The sequence below is a fragment of the Poecilia formosa genome, unplaced genomic scaffold (assembly GCF_000485575.1).
Source record: "Poecilia formosa unplaced genomic scaffold, Poecilia_formosa-5.1.2 Scaffold400, whole genome shotgun sequence".
Taxonomy (NCBI): domain Eukaryota; kingdom Metazoa; phylum Chordata; class Actinopteri; order Cyprinodontiformes; family Poeciliidae; genus Poecilia; species Poecilia formosa.
The window spans coordinates 265545-291760 of record NW_006800339.1 but is presented as its reverse complement, the minus strand read 5'-3'; the positions used below and the strand labels follow the sequence as shown (position 1 = coordinate 291760).

Below are 26216 nucleotides of genomic sequence, written 5' to 3'. Positions count from 1 at the left end.
GCTTTGATTTATTTATTTTTCTCCGTCTGATTCATCTTCAACAAAGGCTGGTGGAGAAAAACGTTTGTCCTGCATGGCTTTCAGTGGTGAATACGGCATCATAATTGCGTGTCCCTGTTTTGTTGAATCGATGCTGCAGAGCACCTGAATCTCTCAGCTGCGTTATCGACCTCTGCTTGAAGTTTTGTTCCTGCTTAAAAAGTCACCCTTTTGTGCTCCTCGCGTCTTCAGGAGCTCACCGGCTGTAAAGTGGAGCAATCAATGCATTAATAACGAGTACAGAACAGAGAAGAGTTTAAGTGGTTTTATTGGGTCTTTCTTAAACTAAAATTAAAGTAACATCAATTATTGATGTTTGACTGAAAAAAAATCATAATTTAAAGACTTCAGGATGTTCCTGCTGATTCTTATGCATTCATCTTCTGGAGAAAACCCCCATTTCTCCTGATTTTTCTGAAATTTTCTCAATTTTTTTACGCCGGGTCCCTGTGTTCATCAACTCTGGTATTTCAGAACCAAATCAAAAGTTTTTAAGGTTTATTTTTCATATAAAAAGTAGAGTTTGGCATCAGCAAGACTTCCTGGGACTCAAGTGAAGTCGGCCTTTCCCTTCTTCAAATTAAACAAAGTTGGTCTCAAATGTTAGTGCAACAAAAAAAAAAATTGTTTGGCCCGCTATTCATTTAAAGATATTACCGGGTACTTTAAAAAAGTCAGTCCATATTTTAAAAAATCAAATGAAATATGGTGTCAGTCAACTGTGCAACATTTCTACAGCAATAAATATTTGTTTGTGCCGTTATAATTAATTGTGCTGCTTCTACATATTTTTTTTTTATTTTGGAAAGAGTTTAGTGAGGAAAAAATATTGCAAAACTCCTTGTAAATATTATTAAATTGGCACCACAAAATCAGCAACTGATTGCAAAAATAAAAATCACAAAAACAATCATGAAATCCTGGAGGGAAGTTAATAATTTAACAATGGGGGGTGGGGGGGTTATTACTTTTTCATAGTGGCGGTTTTGTTTATATTACATAATTTCCCTTAAGTTAAAAACTAATTTTAAATCTTTAAGATTATAATTTGATTGATGGTCAGAAACAAGTTTGACAAAAAGAGCCTAATATTTGTCCCCGATGTTATAATTAGATACAAAGTAGCCGTAAACAGCTCTGTTCATACAAAATTAAACCAAGATTGAAACGATTAATCATCATTAATTGATTATTGAAATAATCAACTAATTTAGTAATTGAATAATTGTTAAACTGGAGTAAAAAAAAAAGTCTATTTGCTGAAAAAACATATTTGGAGCAGCAATAAAGCAAAAACTGAAAAAAATATACATTTTAATTTAAAAAAATAAAAAAAAACTGGTGAAGTTTTAGCTTCACCCGGTTCTAATTCACTAAAGGAATGCTATGAAAATGCTTTTGAAGCAACAAAATGTTTTTATCAAAGAGAGAAATTGAAATTTGTATTTGGATAATATAGTATAAAAAAGGTTTAAGAGATTAAATAAAAAATCTGGAAAACGTGTAAAAACAAGTATCCAATTAGAATAATCAAACGATTAATCAATGACGAAAATAATCATTTGTTGCATCCCTAAGTTAAAACAGTATAAATATTTTACAGTATCTCTGTACGCCGTCCATCCAGAATGTAGAAATATTTGCTTTTTCAACACACATTCAACTCTTCTGGAAGAACACCAGAAACATTATGATTTACCGTCAAAAGGCACAGATGGCTGTGAAAGAAGAGCCCAGCAAGTGTCTGAATGGATTGTTTTCCACAAGGTCAAACTGTGAAAGAAGACTCCTGAAAGATAACACCACAGCTGATAGGGCAACGGACAGAGTAACGTGTTCGCCACCGAGACGCAGACTCACATATGCTTCTGGGAAAACATGGCCGAACGCTTTACTGGTCTCTGAAGTAAGCATAAGAGAAGAAAACGGCTCAAAATCTCTTTTTGAATCTGCTCAGATCTACCAAACAGTTTGTACTTCAGGCTCTTCATTAAGGCTGAAACAATTAATCGCGATTAATCAGTTATTGAAAGAATTGTCAACTCGTAATATTGCAACAATAGTCAGAATATTTCGAGAATTAAGTCGAGATATAACAATAAAGTGGTAACATTATCAGAATAAAGTTGAGATAATGAGAATAAAGTCATATTTTTGAAAAGTTATATTACAAGAATAGCATTTTACTATTTTAGTAATCCTACAACTTTATTCTCATCATTTCAACTTTATTCTCGTAATTTCATTTTCCCAGTGTCGCTTACTTCTGAATTGTAACAAAAGTCTTGAAAAATCTATAGAATGTGCCAACTTTTAAATCCGATTAATCGTTTAATCATCAGAATAATTGATTAGTAAGCTAATAGCTAGTGCAGACCCATTCTTCCTGGTAAGTCCTTCCTGTTTTGGAGCTCCAGCCCTTCATGCATCATCTGGGCTGCCTTGTTTTTAGTCAGTTGGCTGATAATTGGGAGCCTCTGCTTTGGCCTTGCACAGCCTGTCGCTCTGCATTATGCTCAGAGCTGCACTGCATGCAGAGGACAACAAAAGGACTTCCCCTCCACCAGGACATATTTATCTAGCCGCCCCGTCCCTTCAGCGGCTGCAGCATCACAACACAATTCCCCCGTTGTCAAGCCAGATTCCATCCGACTGCACTGAAGCGTTCATCTCAGCCTTTTGGAAACCTAAATGCCCCCGATATGCAACAAGTTTGTCCAACTGAAGCATTCATTAGTGACATATCTGCAGGCTTTAAGCTGCTGGAGCGACCTTATGCAACTGCTGGGATGTTTATCGCGCTGCAGCGTGGAAAGGTTTGATGAGAAGTGGGTGGAGGGGTGTTCGCCTGTGGTCAATCGGATTACGAGCCGTTCCCAGAGGTCACCCGTCTTTGAGCATGTAGCGGCTCTGAGTGCTTCCTGCTGCACGGCACTTAAATATACAGACAATCAATGATGATGCTGTTGCTGCCGGGGTGGTGGCCGATGAGAATAAGAGGATCAGAGGTGCACACAGAAATTTTGGGGGGCAAGAGCTCAAGTGGGGCAAAAACGGGGACCTTGTGACGTAGTTGTGTAAAATTTGTAGCAGCTCAGAAGAATCATCCAGACTTCTGCATGAATATATTAATGTAAAATATAACAGAAATTATTCTTGAGAGTTAAGATTAATGAGAGCAACTACAATTCCAGAGAACTGAAATAATTAATCACGATTAATCGATTATTGAAGTAATCAACTAATTTAGTAATCAATTAATCGCTAACAGGATTATAGAGTCAAATACAAGTCATTTGCTGTAAGAACATTCTCAGAGCAGTAATTAAGCCAAAACTGTGTAAAAAATAAATACTTTTTGTAATTAAGATGAAAAAAAATCTTGTTTTACCCAAAACTCAAGTGGCAGGTTTAGCTTCACCTGGTTCAAATTCTGCACAAGAAATCTATGAGTCACCTTTTGCTATCCATTTATTAACTGATTAATCCAAAGATAATCAATAAATCAGCCCTACACTGTAGTCAAGCAGAAAGCACTGAGCTTTTCACATGTTGATGTTAAAAGTATTTTTTAGCAGCAGGTGCATCCTTTGCTACAAATGATTAATTGTTCACTAAAGGAATGTCGTGTTATTGAATTTTAGGCAATAACATATTTATTTTCTTATTTTAAAAAAGAACTGATTTGTTTATGGGCATGCCTTAATGCATTTCTAATACAATATAAAAATGGCTTAGATGAAAAATCTGTAGAATAATCTAATTTTTTTATCCAGTTAATCGTCAGAACAATCGATTAATCAATAAAAATAATTGTTAGTTGCAGCCCTAATAATTATTTATAAATTGTGTGGCATTGGTAACGTAGGCTTTTACATACAAATATGCTATACACTATACACACAAAAAGATTTCAAAAGGGCACTTTTCTGTCCAAAGGAGAAATGGCAGAATTTTAAAAATAATTTTAAATAATAAAATGTTAATCTTCTCATTTTGAAAATCAGTTTGTTGAATTTTTTTCTATAAAAAAATGCTTAAATGAAAAATGTGCAGAATGTGACAAATGTTTTCTTTGATTAATCGTCAGAATAATTGATTAATTGATATATATGTAGGCCTTTAAATCCAGAAATCTGTGCAGCTCTCCACCAATACTATATACTTAAACCCGGACAAGCGAGAGAAAATGGATGGATGGAAAACCAAAGATTTCAAGATGGAAGATTTTTTAGTTCAGAAGAAAATGGGTCGGGCCTTTAGCGCCTCCTAGTGTCTCTGATTTTAACCAGACATTCAGGGCGAGCAGCTCACAGGTTCTGCAGATGGAGATGCTGTAGATATTCTCCCTTCAAACTGTTCCAGCCCGTATCGCCTCCTGTTGAGTCCCGACCCGGGCGTGGCGTGTTTACGCCTCGGTTCTGATGTATTGTTAATGACGGAGGAACAGCAGAAGGGACGCGAAGGGCGGTGGGGCTCTTTAGAAAGGAAGCTAATGAAGGGACCGGGCGTCCTGACTCGTCTGGTCTCCTGTCCATCAGTCTGCGTCCTCCACAGCTGACCCTCCGTTTTTACTCTCAGCCCCACCAGAACCCCACATCCAGCCCAGCAGGAGAACCAGCCTATTTATAGGAGCAGCCGCTGGCCTGAGGAAGCAGAGCTCACTTTGCGTTTGACTCGTAAACAGCAAACTGGAATCCAGTCGCTCAGTTTCAACTAATTTCAATATTTATACTGACTTGATTTATTTTTCTACCAAGATGGAAATCTGAGCTTCACTTCCTGTCTGCACTTTGACTGAACACTGCAAAAACAAAAAATCTTACCAGCTATCTTTGGTCTAGTTTCTAGTGCATATATCTTAGTACCCTTGAAATAAGACAAACTCAAAAGTAGATTTTCAGCAGGATGTTTGTTTTGAGTAAATAAATCCTTAATGCTGATGAAAAAGTGCAGGTTTAATTGGCAGATTATTCCACTTATGGAGTAACTTAAGTATTAACTGACTTAAACTTGTTTCTTGCTGAAAACTTACTTGAAAGTTAGTTTTGTCTCATTTCAAGCGTCCTAAGATATTTGCACTAGAAACCAAAGATGCTTGGTAACATTTTGTGTTTTTGCAGTGTAAGTGTGTCTGACTACATGTGGTGGAAAAACGCAGGTGATGCGACACAAAACAAAACCCTGCTTCCTGCTCCTTTCAGGGGAAACGGTCTGAAATGAAACAGCGCTCTGGGTTTCTGCTCCAGTCAGTCCTCCACTGGTTGCTTTTGGGACAGACTGCAGTTGTGTTCAGATGTGGCTTTTTGGGAGTCCAAACAATCCTCCTTTGTCCATTATTGGGCACAAGCGGCCGCTGTGTGAGCATGCCTACAACCAGACACGCAGTGTGACCGAGTCCCAGCCTGTCAGTCAGGCTGCAGCAGCAGCTGAAGCACATCTTTGTTTCACTGAACGGTTTCTTTAATCGGACTCTGTCTGCTTTGACCCAGAGAACACTGTAAAAACACAATCTTACCAAGTACTTTTGGTTTAGTTTTAAAAGTAACTTTTCAGCAAGATAAAAGAGTTATTTTAAGTCAACAACTGCTTTATATTGGTGAATAAGTACTGGCTGATTATTTCAATAATAACTAGGGGAAAATGTCTTAGTATAACTGAAATAATCAGCGTGTGGAACCAGAACCTATTTATCAATATTAAAGGTGGATCTATGTAAAATTCACATTTTGTATGTTTTTTTTTGCTTCCATTTGGATTTTTACTACTTTTAAAAAGAGTTTGAGCACTAAAAAAAAAAAAAGAAAGAAAGACTGGCTGTTTCTGGCAGTAAGTTAATGGTTTTCGGTGTCTGAAAAACCTCTGGGCAGTGCCTGCCCAAAGGCCAAAGGCAGCAGTCAATGTCCGTTACCTAGCAACCCTAGCAGAGTCCCTTACCTAGCAACTTACCTAGCAAGCTGAGCTCCAGCATATTTACCTCTGTATGCGCTGCTGGAAGAGACGAAGTGTTTTGGTCTTGACTTATCATCCAGAAACCACTTGCTGCATTCTTGTTTATTGAGCAGAAGGATCCACTTTTGCTTTTCAAAGATGTACGGCTGTATAATTGTGAATCTGATTGCAGCCATTTATATGTGGAAGTGTAAATGTTGAGTTGCAGGGCGTTGCCAGCAGCAGCTTATTTGGATTTAAAGTGACAGGAGCCCCTAAAACTGCCCAGAATGGGCAGAACTGAGCAGAATAAAATGCTAAAATGATTTTGTGCAAAAAATGTAATAAATATGTTTTGTATAGACCATAGACCTATCCCAAGACGTTCAAGGAGGCACAATATGTCTGTCACCTTTAAGGAGTAAAACAGCTCATGTTACTTTCTGGAAAGTTACTTGTAAGTTTGCCTAAGATATATTCACTACCGACTGGACCAAAGATACTTGGTAAGACTTTGTGGATTTTAAGTGTTTGGATTCTTCTGACTCCCTCCACCCATTTCTGCAGGTGATCCCATGTCGGGCCTGTTTAGGAAACCCATGAATGACGATGGCGACGTGTACACCTCCCTGATGTCCAATCAGGCCTCCTACCTGCCGGACGACCTGAAGCCGTCCAATGCCCTGGGCGACTTCACCGGCGACGCCTACAGCTTCACCTCCAAAACCAAAACCGCTTCCAATTTCCCCGACGACACCCCCAAGTCCCTGCTGGGCTCCGACAAGACAGAATCCTACAACTACATGGATATCAGCCATGGGGAGGAGCGCCACGGCAGCCGGGCCTCCGCTGACCTCGACCTGGTGGGGCGGTACATCGATAACAACCCCGGAGGAGACGAGGAAGATGAGGAGGAAGAGGAGGAGAATCTGGGTCCGGCGCTCGGCTCCCACTCCTTCCCCTACGTGGAGGATCCGTCTGACGAGGAGCTGAACGACTACCGCTCCTACCGGAACCTGGGCGGCACCCCACAGACGGCCAGCCCGGTGAAGATCACCCTGACTGAGTCGTCTAAAGCCGAGCCCCAGCAGCTTCCCCCGCCAGTCGCCGTGTCGGAGCGTGAAAATGTCCTGAGCGTGGGTCAGCAGGGCGTTCCCACGGTAACCCTGTCTGAGCCAGAGGACGACAGCCCCGCCACCACGCCCAACGCTTCACCAACAAGTAGGTGCAGAGCAGAATCGGCGTTTTAATAGTCAGCAATCTGCAATCGGTGCACCGACAGTTTTCTGCTTCTAATCTAGACTATTTTCTGCTTTCTCTGTGAACAGGGAAACAGTTTTCCTCTGAGGACATGTTCAAGGTTGAATCTGGAAAGCCCGCAGCTTCCAGAAGCAACACGGGCCCGAAACCCGGGAGCCGGGATCACGAGGGCAGCAGCGCCGAGTCCGGAGACTCGGAGATCGAGCTGGTCTCCGAAGAACCTCCCAAGCCGCGCAGCAACCCATTTACTGAGCCTCCGAAGAACAAGGTGACCAGCAACCCCTTCGACAACGCCCCGGCGGCCAAGGCCGGTCCGGGCCTCGCTGCCGGGCCTGCAGCCTACAGCATCCTGAGGGAGGAGCGGGAAGCAGAGCTCGACAGCGACCTCATCATCGAGTCCGCCTCCGAGGAAAGCCCCAAGAGAGAGCAGGGCATCGGCGGCCCCAAGCAGGGCGCCGCGCCTCCGTCCCCTCTGGTCTACGCCGCCAGCCCTCCCCGCAGTCACCCCGAGGCGGCGCCGGTCCAGCCGCCGGCCGCCGAAAAGGCCAAGAGCCCCGTCAGAGCAGAGGAGGATCCTCCCAGCAAGCCGAAGCCTCCGACTGCCACTGTGCCTCCGGAGGTGAGATCAGAAAAGCCCCAGCAGGGCGACACGCCGCCCCAGCAGGGCAAGGGAGAGCTGGGAAAAGCTGCTGTCGCCGCGCTGCTGGAGGGATTCAGCAAGCAGAAAGGTTGGTGCTCAAATCACAGGCACACTGCAAAAACACAAAACCTCACCAAGCTCCACTTTCTACCACTAATGTCTACAACGACAAAACTAACGTACAAGTTACTTTTCAGCAAGACGTAGGAGCTTCTTTAAGTTAATAACGGCTTAATATTGATGAATAAAAGCTCTGGTTCCACTGGCAGATTATTTCACTTAAAACATTTTATTTCAAGAGTACCAAAAATATTTTCAGTAAAATAAAACAAGTATAAAAGGCTGCTCTTATACTGCAAAAACAAAATATAAAGAGTAGTTTTGGGTCTGGTTTTCACTGGAAATATCACATGGAATAAGTTAAAACCAGCTTTTAAGTAACTTTTCAGCAAGAAATAGGAGCTTAAATAATTCCTCAATATTGATAAAAACATACTAGATTGACAGATTATTTTACAGATTATAAACAAGACATTTCAAGTGTACTAAGATATAAAAAATAAGTTTGTCTAATTTTCAGTGAAAATATCAATATACATAAAATAAGACAACACTAACAACTCTTATATAATATGCCAGATATAAAATGCCAGTGAAACAAAATCATTTCCTTCAATTTAAAAAAAAAAGCTCCTGTATCTTGCTGGAAAAGTATAAGTTAGTTTTGTCTTACTTCACTAGAAACTAGACTAAAATACTTTGTGTTTTTGCAGTGTATGAACTGTGACGTCTGACATATAAAAATACTTGGATGTTCCTCTGAGTGGGAGGAAACGCTCCTGCTGTGCTCGGTTTGCATATGCTGCCCCCTGGTGGAACATAAGGGGAAAAAATAAAACTCTTCTCATTAGAGGTGGGCATTTATTGAATCATTTATTGTAAGAATTTCTATTTAAATTCCAACTAATAATGTTTAAAACACATCAAAACTGTCCTTACTGGTAAGTTTTTGCTATTTTTGTTAAATTAAAGCATCAATAAAAACAAATAAATTTGAAAATACAGTTTCAGTTTAGTGATACAAATAATGTAACCAGTTTCCTAAAGAAGCTTATTACAGCATTATTTGTGTTTGCGGAGTTATAATTGTGAGACACAGTCATTCAGTTACCTTAAAAACTACGAATAAATAGTTCTTATGGTCACTAGTTTTGCTGTTGCAATAAAAACGCAAATTATTGTGATAAAACTTTAAGTCCACATTGTCCGCCCCCACTGGGATAATGCTTTTATTTTCATGTTTCACCTTATTATTATCATTAAAAGATGAGCAGGTAATGGTGTTTTAATACTGATGCTGGATGTTCTGACTCCATAATGATTTGATGTTAAAGCTGGGTCAGTTTTCTGTTGCATCTTCCCTTCAAGTCCGACTCTTCAAACATTTTTCTGCCTCTAGTCAAACATAATGTAGGTTTGCATGTAAACATTTATGAATTTTGCATGAATGAACGGTTGTGCAGTCCCGTTTTGTTTTGATCAGACTGAAAGAAGGTTCTGGAAACACACAAAAACAGGTCATGTCAATTAATTTCTGCACCACTAGAGGGAGCAGCACAGCTTTGTTGGAGATCATCAGATATTTATGTCATCAGTCAGAGCACTTCCCCACCAGCTGCTATAGCAACAGTGAGGTTGGAGCATGCTCAGTGTGAGCCGCTGCCTTTGCTCCCGGTTGGTGTTGGCATGGAGGCAAATGAGGCTGCAGAAAGCAGAAGGTGTGAGGTGTGGCAGTCTGCAGGGGAGGGGAAGACTGGACCTCGAAAACGGCACCGATTCACTGAAACGAGTGTTAAAGCAAACCGGGACGTCGCTGGTATCTCAGCTGCATCCTGTCTTTTGCTTTTCCTTTTTAGCGCTCCATTTGCAAACCAAATGTGGTCCGAGGAGGAGAAGCACAAACAGCTGAGCGGTGTGCAGAAATGTTCCGTCTTTACCATGAATTATTAAGAACTGCGCCTCCATTACAACCCAGACATAATGAAAAAAGAAGGAGGAATTTATAGCAACCGTAACCTTTATATAAATAAGAGAGCTGGATGTTTGCCATGTTGCTGCTCTCTTTATGAAACACGTTTCCATCCCGTCTGCTGAGCCATGTGACAGCAGACTGTCAGGAGGCTTTTCCAGCTTTCACAGCATGTGGTAAATGTTGCGATACACCAATAAAGATGCTGCGAATTAGGCATGTTTAATCATTTTAATCGTGATAAATTGATTATTGAAATAACCATCAACTAATTTAGTAATTGATTAATCATTAACCTGAGTCTACAGAATCAAAAAAGGCCATTTGATGAAAAAACATAACAGTAATTCAGACAAAACTGTACAAAGATATATAAACACTTAGCATTTATACTGTCTGCATATAAGTTCTACCCAGAACTCCTTAAGTGGAAAAGTTTTATTCAATAATTAATCCAAAAAATAATCAACATATTAGACTGAATCTATTGGAGTAAACTCGAGCAGGAAGGGCTGAAAGCTTCACGTTAGAAGTATTTTTTAGCTCCAGATTCTTTGCTGTAAATAATCAAACGTACAAAAAAGGAAAGCTGTTACTTCATTTCAGGCAGTTAAATATTTATCTTCTTATTTAAAAATTATTTTAATTATTTGTTTATTGGCATCTTTTTATGTTTCCATTGTATGAAAACATAAGAAATCTGAAGAATGTGCCTATTTTTTTTAACCGATTAATCAATTAATCACGAACTACAACAATCTATAGTTTAAACCTTAAAAATAATGCTGGATGGATTTACAAATATGTGAGGCACTGGTAAAACAGGCTTTTAGGTTTTTTAAAAAAGAAATCTGTGTATGAGAAAATGTATTTCTAATATTTTGTCAAAAGGGCTTCAGAGGTTAAATGAGAAATCTGTGGAACGGATCTTTTTATTTTTATCTGATTAATCGCCAACTAAAATCATAGTTTGTTACATCCCTAAAAAATATGTGGGACATTGGTAATATAGGCTTTTATAAATCTTTAATAAGAAATTTATTTGAAATATTTTTTTCTAATACTGTAAATAAAAAGAGACAAGCAAATAAATGAAAAATCTGCAAAATGTGCCAGTTTTTTATCCAATTAATTGATTAATCACCAAAAATAATCATTAGTTCTATTCCTAAAAATTATGTTGGATACTGGTAAATAAGGCATTTAAATCTTTAAAAAAATGTTTTTATTTGAAATTCTTAGTCATTTCTAATACTGTTAAGACTAAAAGACAAGTGGTTAAATGAAAAATCTCAGAAATGTGCCAGTTTTTTGTTTTTTTTAATCGATTAATCGTCACAGTAACCGATTCCTAAAATAATCTGTAGTTGCAGCCTGAATGAGCCTCCTCAACATGGAGGCATGTTTTGGTGCCAGTGTTGGAAACCGAGGATGACATGGTGTTTTTTTTACTGAAACATTTCTTCACGAGACAAAAGAGCGTCCACCGCAGCCACCCTCTTCCCCCCCGGGGCTTTAAATCATTGCATGGACGGTTTGCTGCAGCAGATTCGATGCTGTGCTGTTTACAACGTGCCCCCCTCCCTCTCCATCCCCTGCCGCTCCTTCCTCCTGCTCCCCCACAAACACACACGTACGCTGCGCTCCACAGCATCAGTCTTTGTGCTCCGAGAGTCGGCAGCACCTTGGAAACCTCTCCTCCCTCCCTCCCGTCCTCAGCCTCTCTCTCTCTCACCGCATCCTTCCCACCATTCATGCCTCTCCGTGGGATGACTGACTGAGCCGCTCCTGCCGAAGAGGAAAGCGCGAAGAGACAAAGCGACGGAGGGACCAGCAGCATGCAGGCTTCTGCAGACATGACGAGGAAGGAGTGCTCGTGGAGCAGCTGGAAGGGCCAGGGTACTGACGCGTTTATGTGTTTTTACAGCCGGTTTGCATGTCGCCTCCAGACGCTCCGTTTCATGCATGCACGCGTTCGGCTTCTAATAGTGAAGTTTTGCTCCTTTATTTTTGCATGGGACACACCCTTAGTTCATATCTACACCCAGAGGAAACAAAGGCGGCGGTGGAGAATTTCTCCATCTGGTTTGGGTGCATGCTGGTACTGATTGTTGACACCCTCCCCGCTGCGCTGGGCGGCCGTTTTCATATGCTCCTATTTTTTTCCTCTTTGCTTTGGGGGGGCGAAATGAGTGCCAGACCATCGGATGGTGCTGATAGACTGTCTCCATGGTAACCAGGCCACACCCATCCTGATTACATCAGCCCCATATCCTAGGCCACCACGGCGGCCCGCAGAGTGTCCGGCGGGGGAACGGAGAGAAAATGGCGGCGCTTTCAGCACAGTGCTTAGCTCAGAATAACGCATTCATTGTGCTACGGCGGCGGCACAATCTGGCTTCATGCCGTCCAGTTATTTCAAGAGTTAAGGATCCCTAAAGACCAAACCTCCACAAGCAAGGCGCACCAAATAGATGCTGATGGGAGCGAAGAAGAATCGATTCGATTTATGTTCTCCCTCTGAATCACGCAGAGTCATTTTTAAAGCTGCAGCGTTTTTGTTTAGTCATCCTTCCTGCTGAGCACACGACTGATTCAGCATCAATAAACGAGCGAGCCGAGTCAGACGAACACGTCCAATAACCACAATCCTCATGTTTTATACACAAAAACAGTTTAAATCTGGCTGAAGCACACATTATAACTCATTTCTAACACATTTTCTTCAAAATGAATCACTCAGAAGACAGAAAACAACATTCAAATTCCAATTATTTAAATACAGTAAGCAGCTTCACAGTGTTTATTCAAGACACAATCTAACACAACGCAACTAATATTCAATCATATGTTAACATTTAATCATTTATTTATTTACTGGTTTTTCCATTTTATAACTAATCTGAAAGGAAACAAATGTGGTAGTTTTCTAAATATTGTACAAAAGCATGAATTGGCTGATAGTGTTTCACAATATTTAATAATTTAATATAAAACATGAACTGAATGATTTTACTGTGAACCAATAGAAATGACTCTGCTGCTACTAAAATCAATCATTTTTAAAGTAGTATTTCAGTTCCATAACAAAGCCAAAGGAAAAGATCTCTAAACTAATGGTGTTAATATTGTAACCAGCTCAAGGATTAATACTTTTTAATGTATTTATTTATTTATTTGTCTTTTTTTTAAAAAAGAAATTAAATAGGACAACAACCCCTGGAGGTTTACATCTTTATGTCAAACACTAAAAATGTTGAAAACTTCCAGCTGAATATTTCCTCTGTAGCATCAGAAATATAATCTTAAAGCGGATCCTATTCTGGAAAATTTACATTTTGCACGTTTTTATACTTTCATTTGAGTCTCTGCTGCTTCTAAAAACCCAAGCACTTAAAAAAAAACATCCAGATGTTTTATGGATAAAAGTTCATGTTTTTGTTGCCATTCCCAATCACATTCTGTTACCTAGCAACCCCAGCTGAACCCAGTCCTGTTACCTAGCAACCCCAGCTGAACCCAGTCCTGTTACCTAGCAACCCAAGCCAACCCAGTCCTGTTACCTAGCAACCCCAGCTGAATCTAGTCCTGTTACCTAGCAACCCAAGCAGAGCGCCAGCACATTTGGTCAGACGGTTTTACCGCTGTATGTGCTGTACAATGGCTGCTGGAAGAGACAAGTGTTTTGTTGTTGACTTATTATTCATAAGCCTCTTGCTGCATTCTTGTTGGTTGTGCAGGAGGCTCTACTAATCCTTTTCAAAGTGTAAAAGTTGACTTGGGGGGGCGTGGCCAGCAGCTACTTATTTGGATTTAAAGTGACAAGACGCTTTAAAACAGCTAATTCTGAAAGGAATAAAAACTAAAATCTCATTACCTATGAAACCAACATGATTTGTTCCCAACCCGTTAAAGGAAGCATAACGGGTCACCTTTAAGCAAAAAGCCTCAAACTGACAATAAATTCAGTCACATCTCTGCTCAGATGAGGCGGACCCAGTGTTTCTTCATGTCTTCTCTCCGTCTGGCTTGTTTGAGGCCACAGGGAAGTCGTTTGGTGGTTTAATTAGGTCAGGCTAAACTAGTTTCACTACAGAACTGGGGAAGGTGGGGCGGGAGATGATATTATTGTCAGCTGTGTTAACGGTTTGATCTGGTTTTGGCTCAGAGTGAGAGTTGAGCTCACTGGGCCGCTCTGGTTCTGCCTCTGAAGTCAGACTTTAACGGCTCATTTTTCTGGTAAGGACGATTTTCAGTGAGTTCCTGCAAATTAAATAATGTAAATTTAGTTATTTACACACTCCAGCTGGAGGGATTTTATCCCATATTTCCATCTGATTCTCTGGACTAAAGAGAAATTTTCAGGGAAATTCATGGCTGCAAATCCTAAAGTTGATCAAAATCATTGTAATGTGAGATTTTGGTTTGAATACTAGACGGGTTTGGGTTATTTCATCAGAAAATCTTTAGGTTTTGCCCATTTAAGATTAAATCAGATTTACTGTCATTGCACTTTAAGCAGTACAACAAAATTAATTTTGGGCCTTTATAAACAAACAGTCTAAACCTAGACATAAGTATAATCTGGGAAAAAATTACATATTTAGCTTTGAATGATTACAATAAAAGTGTTGAACTAGAGTTAAATGGATTTACTTGAATGTAGGGTTCCAGCTGACAGTTATTTTAGTAAATTGGTTATTTTATCCAGTCAATTGGATTCAAAATTGGCACATTTTGCTGATTTTTCATTTAACCACTTAAGCCTTTTTTATACAATAGTAAAAATACATTAAAAAAAAGCATATAAGCCATTCAATTCCTTTTTTAAAATAAAATAAACATTTTATTACCTAAAATGTATGTGTGCGTTCATTTGTAGCAAAGGCTGGATCTGCAGCTAAAACAATAAGTCAGCCCTTTCTGCTCGACTTAATACAGTGCAGGGCTGATATATTGATTATTCTATCAATTACAAATAACTGGATCGAAAAATAGGAAATTATTTTATTGTAAATGCAAAATGTACATTATTTATTTTTGTACAGTTTTCGCTGAGTGTGTTCTTCCTTCAGTAATTGTCCTTTTCTGCATGTAAACTACATAACGATTAATCAATTACTAAATTAGTTGATTAATCGATACAGAACGATTAATCGTTTCAGCTCTATTATAAACAAGATGATTAAAATACGAGGTTTTGGTTTGAATAATGTACGAGTCGGGGTTATTTTCTCAGAAAACCATCTTAAGGATGTTATTTTTAGCTTTATTGGGTTACTATAACCTCCAGAGTAGTTTGGTCGTTTTATCTGACTGCATTTGCTCGCAGTTGAACCGCTTTTGTCCTGCGTGATAAAAACGGAGCGTCTGCGTTTCTGTTTGGGTTTGGAGCGGCCGGTTCTCCACGTTCAGAGCGACATGAATCCCAGAACGCGCTCTCTCTCTCCTCATCTCTCGGTGGGGAGAAAAATGGAGCATGGTTACTATGGTAACTGCATCAGGCGGATCCCCTGCTAGTTTGAAAGGAGCTGTGCAGCTGTTGGTTTCAATCGGCGACTTGAGTTTTGGTGGAAGACCTCAGAGTCAGGATCTGTTTGTGGACCAGCCGCGCCCCGTCCACATCACCCCCCCCTTCTGCTAGGCTGAATCCCGATTGGCTGGCGGCGCCGGCGCCCCTCCCCTGCCGTGTACAGGGGGTGGGGGGATGCCTCCCCCCTCCAGTGCTCTCCTTTTGTCCGTGAATAAAGCAGCTGCCTCTTTCCTTGTTCAGCCATGGGAGCCGCAGGTCAGTACTCACTTCTGATACAGAAAAAGCTTTTCAGTCACCGAGTTTCTCCCTGCAGCGTCGGTAATGTTCATGTCGGGCGTGTGTGATTATTTACTCTGTGCCTGTGTGTGACTGTGACAGAGCATCTCCATTCAGATCTCTGCCCAGTTGGTCAGAGGTGCATGTGCAGCAGCTGCTGCTGCTGCTGCTGGACGGCTCAGCTGTCCGTCGGATCGCTTCACGTGCCGCAGCAGCAACAGCAGATTATTTAAAACCCGGATAGAGCCGTGTTGCCGTGCAGCTCCAGCCAGCCTTTCTGGCTTCCACAGACGCCTTTTAGCGGAGAGTAAAGATGGCCGTCATCACTATGCTGCTCACAGCTCTTCAGCTAAAATTAGAGCGGACATGAAGGCAAGCAGAGATACACCCAGGAGGCAGAAGCAGCAAACCTTCGTTCATCTCTGATATTAAACTCCAGAAGAAGTTGGCGCCTCTCCCTGGCTTGCCAAAGGACGCATTGTGAACCCTGGTTGAACTGAAACAGGCCTGGATTCACAGAAGCTGTAACGCTACACTGAGCTAATCCTCAGTTACCACGTCTTCTTCATCTTTGGCAGTAGCTTTGAATTTCAGGCCCCAGCACCCAAAGATGGCACTGCAGGAAGAACAGCTGCCTGCAGACGCCACATTGTGTCCGTTTGTCTTTACAAAGCGAAGCGGCAGCGCTGATGCCTCGTCATCCCTCACTGTGGACCGCCGTGGCTCCGTTATCGACGATCTGCTGATTGTGCTGCTATTTCTGCTGCTGCTTCCCAGACCTGCAGGTTAATCATTAACAGTCCTGGGAGCAGCAGAGCCATCGTTGCATGTATGTGTATGTATGCATGAGACCAGACCAGGTGATCCAGAAACCAACCAACATGAATCCATCTCAGCAGGTTACAGCCAGTAATCATCTCCTGCAGAGCCTCACTTAGCCAAGGTTTCTCCAACTCAAACTTAAGACATTTTAAGACCATTACGAATGGATTTTAAGATCTATATCTATAAATTAATGTATGAACTTTGTCCATTTACCGACGATATACACAAACAAAGCTGGCTATGGTACGTTAGCAGTTAGTCACAGAACGCAATGAAGATGTCTGAATTTTGGCGAAAAGTTCCTCAAGGACATAAAATTCCATCCTTTCCATTTCCTCTCTTCCTTTCCTTTCCTTCTTTTGTTCTCTCATCTTTCCATTCCGCCTTTACATTCTTGTTTCTCATTTGCCGCAACAGGATTTCTGTAGGTTTCATCAACTCGTTTTTAAAATCGCTACCAGTGGAATTTAAGACCAGAATATCCTCAGAACTGGCGATAAATTTGCATTTATCCATGATACTGAAAAACTAGCAGCTAGTTAGCGGTTAGCATCACAGAACACAATGAAGATGTCCAAGGGTGACTATCCGTGAAAAATAAACTACATGGATATATATGATTAAATACTCATTCAACAACATTCAAGACCTGTGATTAACATATTTAAGGTCAACTTATATATTTTTTTTTATAAATTTAAAGGGACCTATTACGCATAATACATATTTTGCATGTTTGTACTTCCATTCGGGTTTCAACTGCTTCTAAAAATATCTGTACAATGGCTGCTGGAAAAGATAAATGTTCTGTTGTTGATTTACCATCCAGACACCACTTACTGCATTCTTTTTGGTTGTGCAGGAGACGCCACTTCTGCTTTTCAAATATGTATAGTTGTATAATTGCATATTTGTTGGAGCCATTTTCACGCGTGAGTGTAAGTGTCGAGTTGGTGGGCGTGGCCAGTTGCAGCTTATTTAGATTTAAAGAGACAAGACGCCCTAAAACAGCTCAGAATAGGCCGAACCGGCCAGACTAAAATCTCATTGTCAGAAAATGTATTGAACGTCTTTTGTATCGCCTATAGACCCATCAGGACCTGTCCAAGGAAGCACAATAGGTCATGTAATGAATTTGAGGCTTTTTAGGGAACCGTGGACACCCTGTTAGGTGTAGAAATGAATGAAACCTTTGCGCCATCTTGTTGAAGCTGGGTTAAGCTGCAGCTCCCTGAGGATGCTGGGCTATCAACGGCTTCCAGTGGTTTGACCCAAATATGATCTCTGCAGCTCACAGCGGAGCCCGCCCGTTTAACAGGCTCATTCCTGGGAATTTGTGGTTGTGGATCCTGACTGACCTCTTTAATTTGTGCTTCCTCCTCAGCAATCGACCTCCTCTACTGGAGGAACGTGAAGCAGTCCGGCGCCGTGTTCAGCAGCGTCCTGCTGCTCCTGTTCTCCCTGACCCAGTTCAGCGTGGTCAGTGTCGGCGCCTACCTGGCTCTAGCGGCGCTCTCCGCCACCATCAGCTTCAGGATCTACAAGTCGGTGCTGCAGGCTGTGCAGAAGACCGATGAGGGGCATCCCTTCAAGTGAGGGGACAGATCGCCGGCCTAGTTGTCGTTTTGACTCCACAGAGGCTAAAAAGATATTTTATGATTTTGTTTCCAGGGCTTATCTGGAGATGGAGATCGCGATGTCACAGGACCAGATCAGTAAATACGCCGATAAGATCCTCCTGTACAGCAACACCTGCATGAAGGAGCTCCGCAGGCTGTTCCTCGTTCAGGATCTGGTGGATTCTTTGAAGGTTTGAACGCCGTCATTGCTTTTTATTTTATTGGTGCTGAGATGAAATGTTTGCCTGAAGGTGTTTGTGTTTAGTTTGCAGTTCTGATGTGGCTGCTGACCTACGTGGGTGCACTCTTCAACGGCCTGACGCTGCTCATCCTAGGTAAGATCTGATGCACTGATGGTGACTCACATGACGATGCCTTTCACTGTCATTTGTTTGGTTTAAGCCACTTAAACCAAACAAATGACTTAAAAACTTAAAAATTACACTCACTTTAGATTAATCAGGATAAAATCCGCTCTAAAACCAGCTCTCTCTCTCATGCCTCTATTGACATTATACAGGGAAAATGATGATAGTTCCTTCAACAGGTGATTTACTGCAACATTTAAACTGATCTACTGAGCAGTTTGGGATATTATGGGATTAGTTTGAGGTATATCCAGGTTTGGATAAGTCTGGAAAAAGAAAGCAGATTTCTAGACTTTATTCTCTATCCGACTGTCTAAATGTTGCGTCTTTACTTCTGTGTAGGGCTGCAAATAACGATTATTTTAGTAATCGATTATTCTAACCATTAATCGATTGAGCTGTTGACTCTTCTGACGATTAATTGGTAAATCGATTGTTTTGCTGATTAATCGGATAAAGAATTAACACCTCCTTTCCTTGTATCCTTTATTCTGTCCTTGCATCCTTCTTCACTTCCTTTTTGCCTGGTTGCATCACTTTTTTCTCTCAGGTTCGTTTTATTTCCATCCTTCCTTTCCTTCTTCCAGCACTCCTTCCTTTAATGATCTGCATTATTTGTCCTTCCTTCCCTCCTTGTGTGCTTCCTTACTTGTATCCTTTCATTTCCTTACATCATTCCTTTGTCCTTTCATCCTTGTTCCTCTTGTCATGACCTTCAATCCTTCCTTTTTTCTCAAGTCCTTCCATCCTACCCTCATTCTTCCCAGTTTCCTCTCTTCTCTTTCTCATTGTGTTTTTCTTCCTTCCACTCAATCTTTCCTTCCTTGTTTCTTATTTGCCATAAAGTTCCTGCAGGTTTCACTGACTCAAATTTAAGACTTTTCAATACCGTTATGAATAAAACTTAAGACCGATATAGTCACAGAAAAATGTTTGAGCGTCATTCAGCCAACTGGAAGTAAACTTGTATTTATCCCTGATAGACGCAAAAAAGCTAAAGAGCTAGCAGCGGTGTATTAGCAGCTAGTTAGCGGTAGCCTCAATTCACAACGTAATAAAGATTATTCTGCCTGACAGAAAAGTAAAATATAACATTGAATATACAAGATTAAATATTCATGTCGAGAGAAAATTTAAGAGCTGGGAATAATATACTGAAGACCAACTGACATGTTTTATTTTAAGACTTTTTAAGGACATAATTTTATATAAATGTGTTTTAAAGGATGGACATATAAGTTTAAATGTTAATTTTGTTACTATTTTTATATTTTTCTTGAAACATGAAAGGCTGAAAACACCAGAAAGTCGAGTTTTGGATAAAAAAAAGTTCTGAATCTCTGCTTGGACCATAAGCAAGATGTTAACAGTTTTTTTTTAAATCCAGTTTGTTTTTGCTGTTGGTTTACATCAGTTTATGATAAAAAAAAAAGTGTATCAATCTTTAAAGAGTTTCTTCTAACTTCTCAGTTTGAGTGAGATCTGATGGGCTTTATTAACTGTGTTCCTCTGCAGCTGTGGTGTCCATGTTCACTTTGCCTGTGGTTTATGAAAAACATCAGGTAAGAGCAGAAAAATCTCGGTTCGTTCCCGGTTTGGAAAAACTTGTGCAGCCTTGTAAAAGGTCTGTTTGTTTACAGGCACAGATTGATCAATACGTGGGACTAATACGGACCCAGGTCAACTCTGTGGTGGGGAAGTGAGTAAATGCAAAGCCGAATTTTATTTACTTATGACCATGTTGCTTTGTTAAGCTTTAAACAGGACTGAAATGAGGTTGGAGAAGAACTTTTTGTTCAGATTAAAATAAGGTTTTACTCCTTTGCAACAAGAACTTCAGGATCATCGTTCTTTGTTTTAATATTTGAAATGCTAACTTGTTTACATGCTTCATGGGATTAAGAGTGTTTTCACACCTGATAGTCAGGAAGATTCATCTTGATTGGGAACTAAAGTTGTAACATTTGTTGCATTTTAAGTTGGTGCATTTTGCTTTCACACTGAACTGTGTCAAACGAACCAAACCTTCTGAAAACCTGTTCCCCTCCTCGCCTGTGGTGGTGCTGCACCAAGAATCACTGCAGGAAACAACAAAGACTTCCAGAGAAGTCACCTAGTTCAACTTCCTTCTCCACAAAATGTAAACAAACATGGAGTGGCATCAGAATTCTGCGGTTGTAGGATTTCTCTTTTGTCTTTGGTAAAAGAACACGAGGCATTTCTCCCTCTAACGTTAAACTAGCCTGTTTGTTTTGGATGCATTTCCCAGAATTCCCTGGGCTGTAGCGCACTTCCTGCTTTTGAAGCACCAGAATTCACTTAGTTTGTAGGTAGACCAGAGTTCACTTTTTTGGTCTTCATCAGAGTTTGTTTACGCATTCGCAAGGCATTCTGGGTAATGTCGAAACATACATATGAGTTCTGCGCTAGCAGGAGAAACAGCTCCTGGTCTTTTACCAAAGACAAAAAAGAAATGCTGCCACTGCTAAAAATCTGACAGTTTTATTTATATTTAGTGATGAAAGAAGTTGTGCTTGGTGTATTCTTCAGAGATTTTGATGTCGTTTCCTTCAGTGGTTCTCAGTGCAGTGCCCCCACAGGCGAGGAGGTGAACAGGTTTGGTTCGTTTGACTCGGTGCAGAGTGAAAATGAACCAGCAGCAGCTGAAAATTTAACAAATGTTTCAACTTTGGTTCCCAAGTGAACCATCAGGCATGAAAACACCCTAAATCAAATTAGATACTTTCTAGAATCTCCAAACTTAATTTTACAGACAAAAATTAGCACCAGTCCAACTTCATTCACCGTCTTAACCAAACTTTGAGTATTTATGAGATTTTACTCGTTAAAATAAAATCTTACCTCAAGCTTTTCCTGAAAACGATGCACCACATCTCTCTGTCCAGGATCCAGGCGAAGATCCCTGGGGCCAAGAGGAAGGAGGAGTAATCCTGTCCGTGTCACCTTGAAGCTGACGGTCCGGTCCAGCTCCGAGTCGGGCTCCCGGCTGACGGGCCCGATCATCATCTGTGGGGCATAGTGCTTTGTCATCTTGGTGTTCTCCAAAGCATCCAGTGGAGAAGCCATCACCTGTCTATAGCAGTCCAACACTAACACACAGTCACAGTACGTGTATAATCCTGCTTCTAGGTAGACAACTACACAACTCAAAGACAAAAAAAGAACCTGTTTGTGTTGCTTATTATGAAGTGCATGAAGTCGAGCCTTGGGTAAATAATATTTGATATCTTTTGTGCAGTTTTGAAATCACGCTACATTTTTGCTTTGCAGTGTTTAACCACGACTTGTAATGGTTTGGCCCCAAGAGGCTGAAAGCCCACAGACTTCCTCCGCTGCCAGTGTTAAATACTGCTTCATGTCTCTGAATTAGCAGTCGGGGCTTTTCTCAGTATGTCAATATAATATATAAATAATAATAATTTCCTTTCGGTGTTTCCAAGCACAAGATAATTTACGATATGCGTGTTAGATGTGGTAATCGTAGGGGTTTTGCTCTTTGTAATAATCATAAGGAACAACACAAGCGCTCACGTTAGGTACTGTTGTACAAGTATGAAGACAAGGTGATATTAAGCTTGTTTGAATAACTGTCCAACTTTGTATTTCGTTCAGCTATACTCTGTAGTTCTTTAGACCCTGGACTCTTAACTATTTGCACTTACAGTATGTATTTAATTACAGGAATAATGAAAATAAATGTACCTTGATGTAACACCTCCTCATCCACCTCACTGGTTCTTCCTACCAGCTTAAAGGCGTCTCTGGAGAAGCTCTCATGTTGAGTCTTGGTTTGGTGAGCTATAAATACAAAGCTCTGGATTCTGGCACTGACACAGCAGAGTGCTGCATAGACGTATTTAACTCGAGTCAGGGGTCACAATGAGCTGGTCTGAAATAAAGACTGACAGACTCATCTGTTGCAAACAACTATTTTTACTGCAACAAAATGGGCATCAACTTAAAACAGCTCTTTGAGGGAAACAGGAAATAAAATACGGAGCCACTAAAAGTCTTATTTAAACGTAAAAATATTAAGTTTTCAGCTTAACCAGATGTTCATTATTATCTGTATCAGTTTGTTTAACGGTTGAGCAAAATAGGAGAATGGAGCTGGAAGAGAACGCCTCGGGCCTGGCCACTTCCTCGCTCTGCAATGTCCATTCTGAGAGACGGGTCGACCTGCAGGTCAAGGACAAGCTTTAAGACAACGGATCAGAGCCGCAGCTGCAGCAGCAGCTGCAGCACTGCTGAAACAATTATGAATCAATTCTGAATCAATTGTTAAAGGACATATTTTAATGTATTTTTATAAATGAAAGATCAGTAAAATACCATTTTATTTTATCCGATTAATCGATTGTCAGAACAATTGATTTAGTGCCAGAATAATCAATTAATCAGCAGAATAATCAATTATTCGTCAAAATGATCAATTAATCAGAAAAACAATCGACTTTTGGAATAATTCATTAAGTGTCAGAACAAGCAATTAAATGTCAAACTAATCGATTAATCATCAGAATAATTGATTAATCACCAGAATAATTGATTAATCATCAGAATAATGAACTGACTAAATTGAATCGATAGCTAAACTCGTCGTTGGTTGCAGCCTCATCTGTGCTGTACCTGGTCCCACTTTCCGTAGTTCTCGTGGTTTGTTGGAGCGACAGCTTCTCTTGGAGGAGACCGGATGAACAGTCTGCAGAATAAACAGAACCCGTGTTACTGGTTCTGTTGGAGCGTCACCGTTTTCTGTGCTGGTGAGTGTCGGACCTGGTCAGGCCGTCCCGGCAGTCGTCCTGCAGCTGGCAGATCCTCTCAGGGGTCAGGTGCAGAGTGCTGCTGGGCCCGTTGCACAGCAGGCTGTTGATGGCCATCCGCAGAGCGTTGATCTGAAAGAAAACAATCAGTAAGAGAACGAAAAAGGCAATGGCTGCATTTACATTTGCCACAAAACTGTGCAAATTAGAATTATGAAAATAAATTTATGGAAATAGGCTAGTTTCCCAGAAAACAAACGTTTTCCGTAACATGTTTGTTTTTCAGCAGTATCAAAGTTGGAGCTACAGAAAAACTGTTTCACGTCACACAAGTGACACCAGTTTGTAACAGGTTTTCACAGGCTAAGAGCTGAACGCGCTGTTTAAATGGTTCATTACTTAAACTGGGGTTATGAAATTCAAATGTGAAAAACTTTAAACTGACAAACTACATCAGCAAGTTTAGAAAATCAAAACCAGATGCTTTGTGTCAACATTAAACATTTAAAGTGTGGAAACTTAACATTTTACATAGAATTTAGAACAAATCAATAGCTGAAACTAATCAAACTAATCCATCACTAACTTAGTTGACGATTACTTGAATAATCAATTAATCATGATTAATCATTTCAGCTCTAACAAATTATTACTGAAATACCTTTTTATTAGCATTTTTCCTGTTATGACTGGTGACAGTCGTTACCTCAATGATGTCCATGACATCAAACTTGACGTCGAAGGCCAGCTCGATGTCGTTCTCAGGCAGGATGGGCTCCTTCGTCAGGCTGTTGAAGCCCAGGCCGCACAGCGCCCCGGTGTAGTAGCTCCGCTCTTCGTTTGTGCTGCACAAAGGTTAAAACGGCTGGGCAGTCATCCTCACTGAGGCCGGTTGCATATTTAGCTGCAGCAGCGTGGAGGGGAGAACGAACCGTAACTCCATGGCGGGAGTGAAGAGCATCATCACCAGGCCAGGCAGTCCAGGGATGTCGGGCAGGATGGACGTGTCTTTCAGCAAGATGTGGGTACCTGGCAGCAAAACACCGATTTATCGCCTTCATCCACAGAGATGATGAGTTTTACCTTTTCATCAATAGACAAATGGTTCATAATTTTCCCACTGTGACGTCCATGCACTACTGAAGCATTTTTAACTTAAGTTTTTTAACTTTTCCAGCACCGAGCTAAACAAATTAACTAAAAAAATGACAGTTTTAATTCACTATTACATGTTAGCTTTTATTACTGTTATTAACAATGTATTGTGATAGTTTCCCACATCCTGCAGCAGGAACAAAATAAACTAAAATATACGAAATTTTATGTTTTGAAATGTCTCACCCTTTACATCTGAAAGGTCTGAGAACAAAACACTAATTTAACAAAATAAATCCCCAACTTCAATAACATTTAATGGAAAATATAAGACAATATTTATTTAACTGTCACAGGCAAGTAATTAGGAATAATAAATATTAATTACATTGAAACAATCTAAATGCATTAACACAATATACACAGTTTTAAAAATTCTCTAAAAAAAATGTTCTCGCTACGTTTTCTGGCATTTAGCAAATATAAATAATTTAGGTTGTTCTCACTCACCTGAAACAAGAAAAGTTTAGTCTAATTTAACTTCAGACAGTAAGAAAATAAGTCTTTATTGTATGGAAATATCCAGTTTCAACTGTAAATGACGTTTTCAAATTCAAATTAAACGTTAAATTGAATTTTAACGTCAAGTACTTTCAAGGTTTTTATACATAAATCAAGCACTTTAAAAACCTTGAAAACACCGAATTGAGATTATGACCCTGTGCATGAAAACATGGTGATGCAGTTTAATCTTTAAAATTATGTTTTTACTCCGAACCTGAAGTGTTGATGGCCACGATCCCGGCCACCATCATCCTCTGATGCTTGAAATGCGGGTTTTCATTCAGAATCACGCTGTTGATGCTGTTTTTCTCTATGGAAACGGTCCTGCAGGACGACACGCCGCTCTTCAGCAAACGTCAGGAAACTTGGCTTTACTTCCAGCACACGGTTCTTACCTGTAGTGGGTTTTTCTGCTCAAACTGTAGAAGTTTGTCTGGTAGGAACTCGAAGGTCCGACCAGATTAACCTGAATCATCAGAAGAAAAGATTTATCACACAGACGTTGAAATGCTGCCACCTAGTGGACAACATGTGTAACTGAAGCAATTCTGTCTTTTTCCAAACTAAAACTACTAAATTTTTCAGAGTTGTTACATCTGTGTTTTCAACAAAAAAATAAACNACTGTGAACCAATAGAAATGACTCTGCTGCTACTAAAATCAATCATTTTTAAAGTAGTATTTCAGTTCCATAACAAAGCCAAAGGAAAAGATCTCTAAACTAATGGTGTTAATATTGTAACCAGCTCAAGGGTTAATACTTTTTAATGTATTTATTTATTTATTTATTATTTGTCTTTTTTTAAAGAAATTAAATAGGACAACAACCCCTGTTGTCCTATTTAACAGGGGTTAAATAGGACAACAGGGGTTAAACCCTGGAGGTTTACATCTTTATGTCAAAGCGGATCCTATTCTGGAAAATTTACATTTTGCACGTTTTTATACTTTTATTTGAGTCTCTGCTGCTTCTAAAAACCCAAGCACTTAAAAAAAAACATCCAGATGTTTTATGGATAAAAGTTCATGTTTTTGTTGCCATTCCCAGTCACATTCTGTTACCTAGCAACCCCAGCCGAACCCAGTCCTGTTACCTAGCAACCCCAGCCGAACCCAGTCCTATTACCTAGCAACCCCAGCTGAATCTAGTCCTGTTGCCTAGCAACCCAAGCAGAGGGCCAGCACGTTTGGTCAGACGGTTTTACCACTGTATGTGCTGTACAATGGCTGCTGGAAGAGACAAGTGTTTTGTT

General features: G+C 40.3%; 2 protein-coding genes and 1 long non-coding RNA gene across 5 annotated transcripts; 1 reads left to right on the top strand and 2 right to left on the bottom strand.

Moving 5' to 3' along the window:
* Positions 1-21443, bottom strand: LOC107833515 (uncharacterized). Its single transcript, XR_001659261.1, has 2 exons — positions 21383-21443; positions 1-242 (listed from the first exon to the last, which is right to left on the bottom strand). It is a non-coding gene; the product is annotated as an uncharacterized LOC107833515 (long non-coding RNA).
* Positions 6522-22255, top strand: LOC103154779 (reticulon-1-A). 3 transcript variants are annotated; one of them, XM_007576188.2, is made up of 8 exons: positions 6522-7191; positions 7299-7958; positions 17918-18125; positions 18205-18343; positions 18418-18487; positions 20036-20082; positions 20161-20219; positions 21427-22255. In XM_007576188.2, exons 1-8 carry the CDS (start codon positions 6546-6548, stop codon positions 21467-21469), a joined length of 1872 nt encoding a protein of 623 aa, XP_007576250.1. In that variant the 5' UTR covers positions 6522-6545; the 3' UTR covers positions 21470-22255. The 3 variants fall into 3 exon arrangements, with proteins under 3 accessions (XP_007576250.1, XP_007576251.1, XP_007576252.1); XM_007576189.2 differs by lacking the exons at positions 6522-7191; positions 7299-7958 and adding an exon at positions 11514-11798; XM_007576190.2 differs by lacking the exons at positions 6522-7191; positions 7299-7958 and adding an exon at positions 15580-15687.
* A 199-nt stretch (positions 22256-22454) lies between these two features.
* LOC103154791 (putative ATP-dependent RNA helicase TDRD9) lies at positions 22455-25453 on the bottom strand. Its single transcript, XM_007576206.2, has 7 exons — positions 25359-25453; positions 25178-25287; positions 24237-24333; positions 24011-24149; positions 23318-23436; positions 23171-23243; positions 22455-22720 (listed from the first exon to the last, which is right to left on the bottom strand). The coding sequence occupies exons 1-7, from the start codon at positions 25436-25438 to the stop codon at positions 22622-22624; spliced, it is 717 nt and encodes a 238-aa protein (XP_007576268.1). The 5' UTR covers positions 25439-25453; the 3' UTR covers positions 22455-22621.
* Between the last annotated feature and the right edge of the window lie 763 nt (positions 25454-26216).